Raw genomic sequence first — 12,466 nt, forward strand, 5'->3', positions numbered from 1 at the left:
TTCAAAAAGAATCAAAGACCTTTTGTTAATATTTTCATCTCTCCTCCACTTCATGTCCCATCAGCCTTTAGAAAAAATAATTTAATACAGTGCTGAAACAAATTTTCCTCATCCTTTCTGCGAACTCATACTCATGACTCATGGAGGGTTGAAAATAATTTTAACACCTTCAGAAAAAGCAGTGGGACCAGTAAGACCATGATGTTAACTCATCGGTTATTCCCCACTTAGTCTAATTCTTTGGATAGCGTTGTCTGAAAAAAAAGACAGAGGTGTATTTATTTCCATAGCTTGAATGCACATCGATTGATTTTTATTATAGTAGAAAACCTGGTATAGTTATGTACAGATCGTGTAAATACACTGCAGGCAAGTTTCACAGTGTAATGTTGCAAAGGGCTTTCATTAATGCTGTAGTTCTCAGAAAAGGATGAAAAGCAACATAAAGGAGTCAAGATTTGATTTTTACTGCGATAAGTTGAATGAATAATTCACCTTTACTAAACGCCAGTGTTTCTTCTTTCAAGTCTTTTTATGTGATGCTCTTCCTACCACTGGGTGCATGGTTGAGAACAATATACTTCAAGAAGGAGTCCTTCACTGATGTGACTGCATGATGTTCTGTTTATTATTTATGTTTGCATAATTCTGTGTGTTAATAAAAAAAAATAATTCACCAGAGATACATAAAATTAAATGGTTTTGTCCCGGAGCAACTACACTCTATGCTTTTACTTTATGCAAATTTCTGACAGAAGACAGAAAGTCAGTTCTGCTAAGCAATCTGATCTGACTTTGAAAAAGTACAGTTAATTGTATTTTTTCTAGAAAGTATGTTTGGTTGGTTTTTTAAAGGGGAGGAGGAGATTACATTTCAAATGCACTTCCACAACTTTGCATGACTCCCCATCACCCTCAAAGACAAAACGTTACCTAAGGATTTGAAATTCAATATATAGGTCAACGTCTCCTCTCGTGAAACGACCGTTCATATTTTTTTGGTTTGTATCAATATTGAGGCTCATTTGCATTTATGAAACACCGCCAGTTCTGTGAATGAAAACCACGACGTCAGGGCTCGGCGCTGTATTTCCTGTAGCCGAAACCAGCCATCTACCAGAACTGGTAGGCTGGACGCGCTCTTCTGTCCCAAGTGCTCGGCATCTTAAAAATCACGCTGACGACTTAAAACTGCCAAACAAAAAACTTTCGAGGTAAACCATGCGATACACTATATTATCGCTGTAGAGAATGCGTTCATGAGGCTGGTGTAAAATTTCGGCGCCTGACATAAGAAGGCTTTGTACGTAAAGCTGCATTTGGACAAATCGGCATCTGCGACTGCCAGAGCCTGACCACGAGAGGAGACAGCGTGACGGATGCCCGAGGTGACGAGATCGCGCCCGTGGGTTCCGCCGCGGCCCCTCATCTGTGCCAGAGAGAAGGGAAACCGTGAGACGACTCACGGAGCGCTTTCGGCCACGGGATTCTGAGGCAGAGCCGGGTGCCTCACCCCCGCCTAGGCGCTTCTGACTGCTTGCGGCTGTGACAGACCCGGCAGGCAGAGTCACTGCACCCAAAACCCGGCGGCCTCACCGGGCGGCCTGTCACACCGCCTACCCCTCCCGCCACCGCCGCCTCTCGCTGCTGAGTCACGCCGCCGCGGAGCGCCGCTCCCCTCGCCTCCCCCCACTCCCGCCCCCTCCCCAGCTCCCCGGGCGCCCCGGCAGGGGCCGAGCCGCCGCCCCGTGGCTGCCGGTCCGCCCGCCGCCCCCCCTTCCCTCCCCGCGCCGGCCGCGGCGCGGCCCTTCCCCCGCCGCACATGCCCAGAAGGGCGGGAGCCGCGGCGCGCTCGGGCGCTGCTGTGACAGCGGCGGCGCTTTCCCTTCCGCTGGGTGGGGGCTGCGCCGCCCCGCGCCCCCCCCGGCCCGGCGGCAGCGGAGGGCCACCGTGCCGCGCACAGGCCGGCCGACCGCCGAGCTCCTTCCCCGCCTCGCCCCGAGCTAGCCGCCGCGGGGCGGGAGGCGGCCATGTCGCTATTGTCTGCGCTGGTGCCCTTGCTCCGGGTGTACTGCATCGGCCTCCTCGTTATCCTGCACCAGCTGCGCCGCCGCCTCCGCCTGCGCTGCCCCCCGGCCCCAGGTGAGCACCGCAGCCGGGGCCGCGGGGCGGGGCGGGGCGCCTGCGGGCCGGGGGAGGCTCCGGGCCGGGGGGCGGTAGCCCCCGCCGCCGAGAGGGGGAAAGTTTGGCGCGCCTCCCCCCACCCGCCCCGGGGAGGTGCAGCAGCGCCGGTGCCCTGGGGAACATGGGGCCGAGACCTCGCGGCCCAGCCGGGGTGGGAGGGCGGCCCGGCCAGGGCAGGGCAGGGCAGGACAGCCGCGACCTTGGCCGCAGTGGCGGGTCGCCCGGGCCGCGCCGCTTACCCCCGCAGCGGGGCAGGGGCTGAGACACCGCGGTGACCCGTGCCCGGCCGCCGCCACTGGGCTTCCCCCCCGCACCCCGCCGCGGGCCGGGCCGGGCCCACTGCGTCGCCCGAGGGCAGCGGCCCGGGGGGTGCCGCGGCTGGCGGGGCGCCCTCCCCGCCCCCGCTGCGCCGGGCCCCGCCCTCGCTGCCGCCGGGGGCGGCGGGTCCCGGCCCTTACCGCCCCGTCCGGCCCCCGGGCCGCGGCCGCCCCGGACGCGGGGCGGGGCGGGGGCCGGGCCCGGGACGGGCGCCTGGCTGCACGCCGGCCTGACTGCGGCCTCGGGAGGCGGCGTGGGGGCTCCTCGGGCCGGGGGTCCCCGCTTCTTCTCTTCCTCTTTTTTTTTGCTTTCTGACGGTTTCGCCTCAGACCTCGGCTCAGAGCCGCGCGGGCGCAGCGTCCCTCAGCCCAGGTAGGTGCTTGGAAGGCGGGTAGCGGCGGGCAACCTCCCGCTGGGCTCCTGCCGCCGCCGCCCGCCGTGCCACCGGCCCCGGCCGGCCGCTGCCCCCCGGCCGGCCGCTGCCCCCACGCCTCCGCCCGCCGGGGCGGCTGGGACAGCCGGCCGGAGCCTCCCTGCCCCGGCCGCTGCGGGAGGGGAACGTACCTCCGCTCTAAAAACTTGGTCTTTGATACCGGCTGTCACTCGCTGACAGCCTTTAAGCTGACAAGTGAATGACACTTGTAGTTTTCTCCAAGGAGTTCAGATTAGTTATTTCTTGGAGAGTTATGCTTTCACATTTTTCTGATTTGGGTCAGTAGCCTGTTTAACACTGACTAGAGGAAACTTTGAGTTTGCCAGAAAACAAAGATCTGAATTTCCTCTTTCCTCACATTACTCTTGAAGATTTTAAAATGCTTCTGAATTTATGAACTTTCAGCAAACTACGAGTCCGGATGGACGCGTAGGGTGTCATCAGAGCTGAGCGTACAACTGCATGCAAGTCAGTGCCTTTAGCTTTGTCTGCTTAGCAGCAAGTGAGCCTTTGTGGCTCTGCCAGTAGTTTTAACCAGAGGAACGTTAAAAAAAAAATATTGATAGGGCACAGTGTTTTGGTAAGGAGATGAGGCAGATGAGGAAATTATTTTCGAGAGTATCTGAAGCACTGGGGAGGAGATGGGACAAGTACACCACACAGTAAGATCATATTTGTGCATTTCATCACACGTGGCTTCCTTGGGTAGCATTTTGTCTACTTTTTATTCATTCTTGATACTTCTGTGATAGGCTGTGATTCTCCTTTCTCATTCTCAAAAGACAGAGATACACCCCCCAAACAAACAAGAGAACCCTGGTGACAAAAAGGGCACATGTGCGTACAGTTTGAAGTCATCTGAGCATTTTTCTAGCATTAGTTTTTCTTGGCAGACTAAAACTGGGTATTGTGCCTAGGGTGTGTAACACTTTCCAAATCTTTTTTCGAACCACAGAGAAACAGCATGACGAAAATGTGACCTGAGTGTTTTGTTGCAGTCCGTTCTTAGCTGCTATTAAAAAAAAAATAAGATGTTGAATTTGGAAGTGCCGGAGGAAGGCAGTGAAGATCCAACCTGGGAAATGTCAGCTGCCTGAGTAGGACCAGGGCAGATCTGACAGATGTGGAAAGTTTTCTTTCAGCCCTAACTCGGGGTAGTTTCTTCCAAGTACAAGTAGTTTCCTCCTCAGATAGTTGTTTGTGCGCAGTTGCCTCTTGGCAGTTACCTGCTGCCTTGCTTCGACTCGCTGTGTCCAGCCATTGCTTAAAAAAAGTGAATCAGCTTGTCAATGGGAACGTTTTTTACCCAGAATAACCTTGTTTCCATAATAACTAATAATAATAGCGACTGCAGTGCAACAAAAAGTGAGTGTCGGTTAGAACATGCTTAATTAAAGCTTGGATCAGTAAAGTACGCTTACTGTGAGAAAACACCAAGTAACTTTTCCAGACAGTAATCTAGAAAGGTGCGTATGTTTAAAATTGTCTATATCTTTTTCGAGGGGGTGTCCGTAACTCTCACAAGTACAGGCGTTTTGTTGCCTTCCTGGGGAGAGCCTGGAGGGGGGAAGCGGGGCTGGGAAGGGCAGGGCAGGGTGGCGGAGTCAGCCCTGTCTCCAATCCGGTCTCCTTGGCCCCAGTACCCTGTCAGAGTTCCCACTCTTCACGTGGCAGCGGTGCAGCTCTCCCATTGAAGATTTAAAACAGAGGGATGCCTGGGTGGCTCGTCCTTGAGCTCTGTGGGTGAGCGAAGGGGTCTGGTGTCAGTGTAGCCCTTCTGCCTCCGAATTTTCCAAGAGAAGTTTGCTTTCTTGCACTTACCAGGAAGAAGCCTTCAGGATTTCAATCCAAAGTAAACCAAATTAGTTTCATTTTTCTTTACGCTAACTTAGTCAGAGTTGCATGCTCTTGGCACGTGTGCTTTTGCATGGCTTTTAAAAGTGACCATCTTTCTGTCACATCCTACTGGGGTTCATCTAATTTTTCTAGATGGGATTCAAGACAGATTTTTTGGGGAAAGAGGGCAATTTGAGCTCTGAAATCTAGATTCAGTGCAAAAACTTGGTAATTGTTTTGAGTTGCGAACTCAAAAGATAGTAATATTTGCTGTTGAAGTGAGCCTCCTCGCCCCCCTCCTCTACAAAGTGGGGAAGCTGGTCTGAAATTCTGATCTTGAAGCTCAGGGAAGGGAAATACAGAGCTGGGAGGATCAACGGGGTGCAGTCAGTGATTGCTTCACTAACTAAAAATCAGCGTGCAGACGTAAAGGGGAATTTATGTTTAATTTACGTTAAAACATTTTTCCAAGTACTGATTGCAGAAACGGTATAACTGCCGATATGTAAACTGTGTTAGTGTTCAGTGGTCTAAACAATTAATAGTTTCATTAGAAATTACTGCTTGGATGAGGGTTTTTTTACAGTGGTTAATCTTAATTCGAGAAAAAAAAAAAAAGCCCTGTGTGACTAAAGATCTTGATATAAACAGCTCTTTAAAAACAAAAATCTAATCAGTGGATTCATAAAAAGATGAACTGATATTAATTGTGACACCAGGATATTAGCACTAGAAATGTGGTCACTGAAAGTCATCCTACTGATAACAAAAATGGTTCATATAATCATCATCATCATCTCCTCCTGGTGTTTTAAAAGCTTGTCAGTGAATTTATTTGACATCTTCCTCCTGCATTTTCTCTTCTACTGTACTTATTTCATTGCAATTTAGCAGGGGAAGACTAAATGCTGAATGTTTTGTAGTTTTGAAGCTTTTGTAGTTAAATTTGGTACCTGCGATGTGTAGAAAACTGGCTCTGAAGAAGGTGGTAATGTGGCTGAAGTTCAGAAGACCTTAAAGCTGCCTCCTGTTCTTATTAAAAGTGATTGAAATTTCATATGTGTTTTTAATTTGCACCAATTTCTAGTTATGCAGTATCATATTTTGTACCGAGTTTCTTTACAATTAATCATGAAATACTAATTTAAGGAACATGCATTTCTTAATTTCAATTCATGTATTGAGGTCTTTTACTTTATATGAGTAAAGCATAATGATAGACCGAGCGCTTCCTGCTCAAAGCTCTACGAGCTCTAGATTGTAAAACATCCAGAGGCGGGGAGAGAAATGACCAGGTAGGAAAGATTGATGGCAGGCAAAAATAAAGTTGCATCTAACAGTTACCCTCTCCCCCCCCGCCCCACACCTGAGAGAGTTATTTAGGTAGTTTCAGAAGTGAGGAAACACACGTTTTCTGGATGCCCCTGTGCTGAATGAGGCAAGGGTTGTACGACAACGATACTTACCATGTAATTAGAGAGGGTGCCATCGCTGTGCGTGCACAAGGGGGCAGAGCTAAGGTTGCAGGGTGGCTGCACACCCCACATTTCCTCACATCCCTGTGCTGGGTTTCACAATCCAAGTGACTCTTGTACGGGTTTTGAACCTATTTCCTTCACCACTGGGGAAAATGAGCCCTGCCTGGTGCAAGGGTATCACCGCTGCCCTCCCCAACGCACCTGGTCGCTGGTGGTTCAGTATTTTGGCCCAAGCCCTGCCCTGGAGGGGGGGAGTCGTGGGTTTGTGTTAGGAGTGAGAAGGGTCTGAGAGGTGTGCGGAGGCAGCGCAGCCCGCTGCAGGGAGAGCGTGGATGCAGTGCTAGGGCCAGGACCCGAGCCCTTCCTTCTCTCCTGTGGCAGTGGAGTCTGCTGCGAGGGCAGCAGAGGATCCTGTCTGCAGGCTCTTTAAAGCCTCAGCCCCGGTACCGGCTGGTGGTGGTGGCCAGCTGCGTGGGGGAGGCAAGGAAAACAGCAGCTTCTCCAAAGATGTGCTCTGTTTCAGTGTGGGTGGGAATTCAAGGGAGAAAGGAAGAGGCATGTTTGTAGCCCAAAGGCTTCTGTCTGTGGAAGGGTTTTCAGCAAACCAAAGTGGCACTAGTTTGGGTTTTTTTTGGGTTTTTTTTTTTTTTAATCATAAAAGAGAGCATTTCTTCCATCAGCTGCCGTTGTAACAAGCTGTGGCACTTCCCAAAGGCAATGAGGTGCTTCATTCCCAATGGATGTAATTCTGCAAGGTGCTGGTGTCTTCAGTTTGGCTAAGGGTTGAAGCTGCTCTAGTTTTTGCCAAGCCTAGACTATGAACACTGTTTCACTGAAAGGGGAAAAAGTTACCTCCTCTTACAGAAAAATGAGAGGTGGGGGGTTTTGGGATTTTTTTTTTTTTTTCTTCATAGTGCCAGTTACGCCGTGTAACACTTGAGGAAAGGCAGGGATGATTAGCAGTTTATATTCGAGCTATTATGACAGCTGAAATGTGGTTTACAGCATTATAATAAAGGCTGTGTTATGCTGGTGTATTCTTAACTGTGGCAACGCTACTCTGTGCCACTATCGCCAAGTGCCAGATCCATCTCAAAACGACGGCAAAGCTGTAACATGCATAAGAATGAAGGGCGGGGTGAGTCTGTAATGCACCCTTGCTCTAAAATAACTTGTATTTTATCAGTCTGCTGTGATGAACTTTTTATGATCCAAGGTGTGTCATACTAATTTTTAATATTTAAGACGCATCAACTCTTTTATTACGGTGCCTTCCTTCTTGCTTTCAGGAACTGTCACGTAACTGCAAAGGAAACTATAAGATTTAATGAAATACCAGGAGCCTCTATACTTCCTTGAGACACTGTATCATGGATTGGAATGACAGGATCTAAAAGCAATAACAATCCATACTGATACGACATATCTTGTCAATGCACAGTCTGATGCAGTGGCAGGGTTACATCATTATACGTTACACCACTTTGTCTTTCAAAATCATCAGTTTTTGTGGGATTGCATACCTTGGTGCTGTTGATATGCACGTCTTTGGAATTAGGCAGCATTACCATGTTGAATCAATAGTTTATCCTGGCACCTGAAAAGGCACTGAATCACAGTAGAGGGCATGCTAGTAGTCAGCACGCTGCCCCCCTCAGGGGAAAAAAAAAAAGGTCTACACCTAGAAGTAAATCTTCAGAACAGTTCCAGTAAAATGCTTGCCCTTCATCTCTCATTTTGCTTCTAAACCAACAGCTGTGTTTAAATAAATATGTTTAGTCTTGGTAAACCTGTCTTTGTTTTTTCATTCAAGAATTCAGAAAGTGCTGCAAAATACCAGCTATAGTTCAGAGAGAAAATATGTTTTCTCGGGACTGTTCATCAACAGCAGAAAGCACTCAGGAGAAGCTTGCACACATACTTTTTTTTTTTTTTTTTTTATATTCCCTTGCAGCGATATGAAAAAGTCAGATTGTTTCTTCCTCCCCGCAACCAGCCAGTCTTACCGCCCGGAGATTTCTGGGCTTGGGCACAGGTGCAGCTCCTGACAAGCAGAGAAGGAGCAATGCCGTTGCTTTCAGGCTGGCTGTGGGGATGCTCCTGATGTTTCTCTCCTGCTCTCTTCCCCTGGATTTTTGTGAAGGAGGTTGTATCCGTGTTTAGCTGATGGCTTCCTTCTCCTTCCCAGTTCTGGCCAGGCCCCTGGTTGAAGGGCTTCTTGCTGTCACGGTGGCTCGGCTAGTGGTGTGGAAGAAATGGAGAAGCGCCAGCGTGCAGTCAGGCCGTGCTGTGGCTTGGCTTTTTGGTGTAGCGAAATCAGCTCCGGCGGGTGCCAGCACTGTGCACAGAGATGCCGTGGGCCTCAAGTAGTACTTGCATGTGACTGTTTGCACAAGAAGCGTTTTCCTGTGCAGATACTGAGGTATAGATTGCCAAGTCTTGCCTTATCGCCACGCTCATCTTTAGAGTGTCACCCCCTCCTGACTTCTGTAGCCTTTTGAAGAAAATACAGCAAAATTATTTTCCAGCTGCTGTGGATAATAACATTTATTAGTACTTCCCTGTCTGCTTTTCCTGTAATTATAAGGCACTGTTATTCCAGGAACCACGATTGTGAACTAGTAGTTCAGGAGATGGCTTTGATTTCAGAAAGAGAAGGACAGGAAAGGTGTCAGACATGTATTGTTGATCTGCATGTAGGTTAATACTCCTTTTCCTTTTATTTTAGTCAGAAAACATCTTTACATTTCAGAGGAGCAGATTAATGCCATAATTTGCATCACAGATTTTTTTATTATTTTTTTTTTTTAAAAGCAAATGCTGGAACAGTTAGATTGAGCTAACAAAGCTTCTTTCAAAATAAACAAACAATAAAACCTTTGCTCCGTCAGTATCAGATTTCAATTGAAATAAATGTTAACAGTGAAGTTCAGTAGCTCTTAGGCAAGAGGATGTTGGTCTAGCCCTAACTATAACTTTAGAGGCAGGAAAATGCTATAGCAGATGACCTGTTTGTGTGACAGTAATGTATCAGCTCTGTGGTGGTGGTTACGCTGTCTCTACCCAGAATTATGTAATTCCAGAAACAAGATTTACACAGGTCTTCTAGCTCAGTTTTGCAGCAGAAGGTGATATATTAAAACCCTTTATAATTTTTGACATTTTGATGGGCTTCTTGTAGGTCACACTTCCTGCAAATCTCATCTTTAAATTTGCAAATGTAATTAGTAAGGTAGGTTTCTTGATACGTTTGCAGAAATGCTGATTTCACATGGTTAAGTGTGGTCAAACTTGTGCTTTCTCATTGTATCTTTATCTTACTGCCTTTATCAGGTACTCATTAATGAGTGAAGGATCAAAAGGTGGGACGGTGGCCAAGAAGCAATGGAGAATAAAAGTTTAGAAGGTTCCCCATCAGACCTAAAGTTAGTGGCTCACCCGAGAGCAAAGAGTAAAGTGTGGAAGTACTTTGGGTTTGATACCAATGCAGAAGGATGCATATTACAGTGGAAGAAGATCTACTGCCGTATTTGCATGGCACAGATCGCCTATTCAGGAAACACGTCCAACCTTTCCTACCACCTTGAGAAAAATCACCCCGACGAATTCTGTGAATTTGTGAAAAGTAACACTGAGCAAATGAGGGAAGCCTTTGCCACCGCGTTTTCAAAAATCAAGCCAGAGTCATCGCAGCAGGTTGTTCAAGATAGCCTCATCATGAAGACCTACCAGAACTATGAAAACAAAAAGCATCAGGAACTGACATCTGCAGTCATCAGCTTAATTTGTGAGGGAATGTATCCGGCCTCTATCGTTGATGAACCCACCTTCAAGGCCCTCTTGAGAACAGCAGACCCCAGGTATGAACTTCCGAGCCGGAAGTACTTCTGTACAAAAGCTATTCCCGAAAAGTACAATGCTATTAGAGAAATTGTGCTGAAGGAGCTCACAGAGGTTCTGTGGTGTGGCATATCCACGGACATGTGGAGGAGCGAAAACCAGAACAGGTCGTACGTAACCGTGGCGGTTCACTTTCTCAGCAGCAGTCCTGCCAACTGCCTGGCGGTGAACTCGCGGTGTTTAAAAACGTTTGAAGTACCGGAGGATAATACTGCAGAGACTATTACGCGAGTTCTTTATGAAACATTCATTGAGTGGGGGATCAATACAAAAGTCTTTGGTGCTACAACAGATTACAGTAAAGACATTGTGAAAGCTTGCTCTCTCCTAGATATTCCCGTACAGATGCCTTGTTTGGGGCACACTTTTAACGCAGGCATACAACAAGCTTTTCAGCTCCCTAAACTCTGCAGCCTTCTTGCCAGGTGCCGAAAACTGGTGGAGTATTTTCAGCAGTCTACGGTCGCGATGTACATGCTGAGCGAGAAGCAGAAGCAGCAGAATATTCTCCACTGCATGCTGGTAAGCGACCGTGTTTCCTGGTGGGGAAGCACGCTCGCTATGCTGCAGCGCCTCAAGGAACAGCAGTTTGTCATTGCGGCTGTTCTCGTAGAGGACAGCAACAACCACCACCTCATGCTGGAAGCCAGTGAGTGGAATACAATCGAAGGGCTGGTGGAGCTGCTGCAGCCTTTCAAGCAGGTTGCAGAGATGATGTCTGCTTCAAAGTACCCGACGATAAGTATGGTGAAGCCACTTCTCCACATGCTTCTGAATACTACCCTGAACATCAAAGAGAACGATTTGAAAGAAATCAGCATGGCAAAGGAGGTGATTGCTAAAGAGTTGTCAACCACCTACCAGCACACGCCTGAGATAGACATGTTTCTCAACGTTGCAACTTTCTTGGATCCCCGCTACAAAAAACTGCCTTTTCTTTCAGCCTTTGAGCGGCAGCAGGTTGAAAACAGAGTGGTAGAAGAAGCAAAAAGCCTGCTGGAGAAAGTAAAAGAAAATACTTTTAGGACTGAAGAGAAATTCTTCACTGTTTCAGAAGAACCCCCTGTGAAAAAAATCATCATCTCCTCTACTCCTCCTCCTACCAGTGTCATCAACAACATGCTTGCAGAGATCTTTTGCCAGACGGGAGGTGTGGAAGACCAAGAGGAATGGCACGCTCAGATCGTTGAGGAGTTGAGCAACTTCAAGTCACAAAAGGTCCTCGGTTTGAACGAAGACCCGCTGAAGTGGTGGTCTGACAGACTAGCGCTGTTCCCAGTTTTACCAAAGGTTCTTCAAAAATACTGGTGTATTTTGGCCACAAGGGTCTTCCCTGAACGCCTTTTCGGTTCTTCTGCTAATGTTGTAAGTGCAAAGAGAAACCGGTTAGCCCCAGCTCATGTGGATGAGCAGATATTTTTGTACGAAAACAGTCGGAATGGGTCCGAGGCAGAACCGGAGGACGAAGACGAAGGAGAGTGGGGTTTGGAACAGGAACAGATTTTTAATTTAAATGACTCGGTAAATGTAAACAACAATTTCTTTAATATCCGAGACAGTGGGTTTGTTTAACAGCACTGCTGCGGTACATTTAATAACAAAGAAAAAAGGTATTTGTCTTAAGTTACCAAAAATACTTCTGTTTTATGCTATGAATGCTGTAAATATTGAACAGTTGTAACAAACTTGATTTAGCTTCCATTGTCTATGTTTTTCCCACTGTCTTAAAACATGAATGACTTGTGATTAAACAGCACTGAAATGAATGAGGAAATAAATTCTACAAAGAGCGTGATTTCTGACTGTGGCCCAGATTTCAGAAAGCACTTAGCCATGTGTTTCCTTTGCACTTGCTTCAGTGGGAGACAAACACATGCTTATGTGCTTTCTATCATAAAAGATATTTTCCTGAATTAGGACCCTGAGAAAGGGTGTTTTTGAGATTTATGCCTCCATTTGTAAATCCTGTGTGACTCAGGATGTTAGCTTTAAATTCTGGATTTTAAAATGTAATTTTTAAAATCCATAAATCTGAGCGGTGAATATTTTTAGAGTATATCGATGCTATGGAATGGAAAAAGATCTTGAGCCTGATTTTCTTTTTCACTACCTCATGTCTTAGGCTTGATCTATGCTAGAAAAGTTCACCTGGTATAATTCTGTCAATTAGGGGACTGATGTATTATTATTTGAACTGATACTGTGCTGGTGTAGGCTGTAGTGTGGATGCACTTAGACTCAGATAAGTTATGTTCCTTTCCAGTGTGGTGTAAATGGTATAAACACTTCTAAACTGGTGTTGCTGTGTCCACATTAG

General features: G+C 47.5%; 2 protein-coding genes across 4 annotated transcripts in view; both read left to right on the plus strand.

Annotated features, from left to right (window-relative positions):
• Positions 1-1,822: 1,822 nt before the first annotated feature.
• DHRSX (dehydrogenase/reductase X-linked) overlaps positions 1,823-12,466 on the plus strand; it is a 171,662-nt gene continuing 161,018 nt past the window's right edge. Inside the window, 2 exon segments of the mRNA XM_075736658.1 lie at positions 1,823-1,902; positions 1,904-2,142. Coding sequence (XP_075592773.1) covers positions 1,823-1,902; positions 1,904-2,142 — 319 coding nt within the window.
• ZBED1 (zinc finger BED-type containing 1) lies at positions 2,006-11,944 on the plus strand. Of its 3 annotated transcripts, XM_075736646.1 has the most exons (3): positions 2,675-2,874; positions 8,438-8,671; positions 9,583-11,944. In XM_075736646.1, exon 3 carries the CDS (start codon positions 9,634-9,636, stop codon positions 11,719-11,721), a length of 2,088 nt encoding a protein of 695 aa, XP_075592761.1. In that variant the 5' UTR covers positions 2,675-2,874; positions 8,438-8,671; positions 9,583-9,633; the 3' UTR covers positions 11,722-11,944. The 3 variants fall into 3 exon arrangements, with proteins under 3 accessions (XP_075592742.1, XP_075592761.1, XP_075592750.1); XM_075736627.1 differs by lacking the exons at positions 2,675-2,874; positions 8,438-8,671 and adding an exon at positions 2,006-2,142; XM_075736635.1 differs by lacking the exon at positions 8,438-8,671.

This window comes from Balearica regulorum, chromosome 1 (genome assembly GCF_011004875.1).
Source record: "Balearica regulorum gibbericeps isolate bBalReg1 chromosome 1, bBalReg1.pri, whole genome shotgun sequence".
Taxonomy (NCBI): Eukaryota; Metazoa; Chordata; class Aves; order Gruiformes; family Gruidae; genus Balearica; species Balearica regulorum.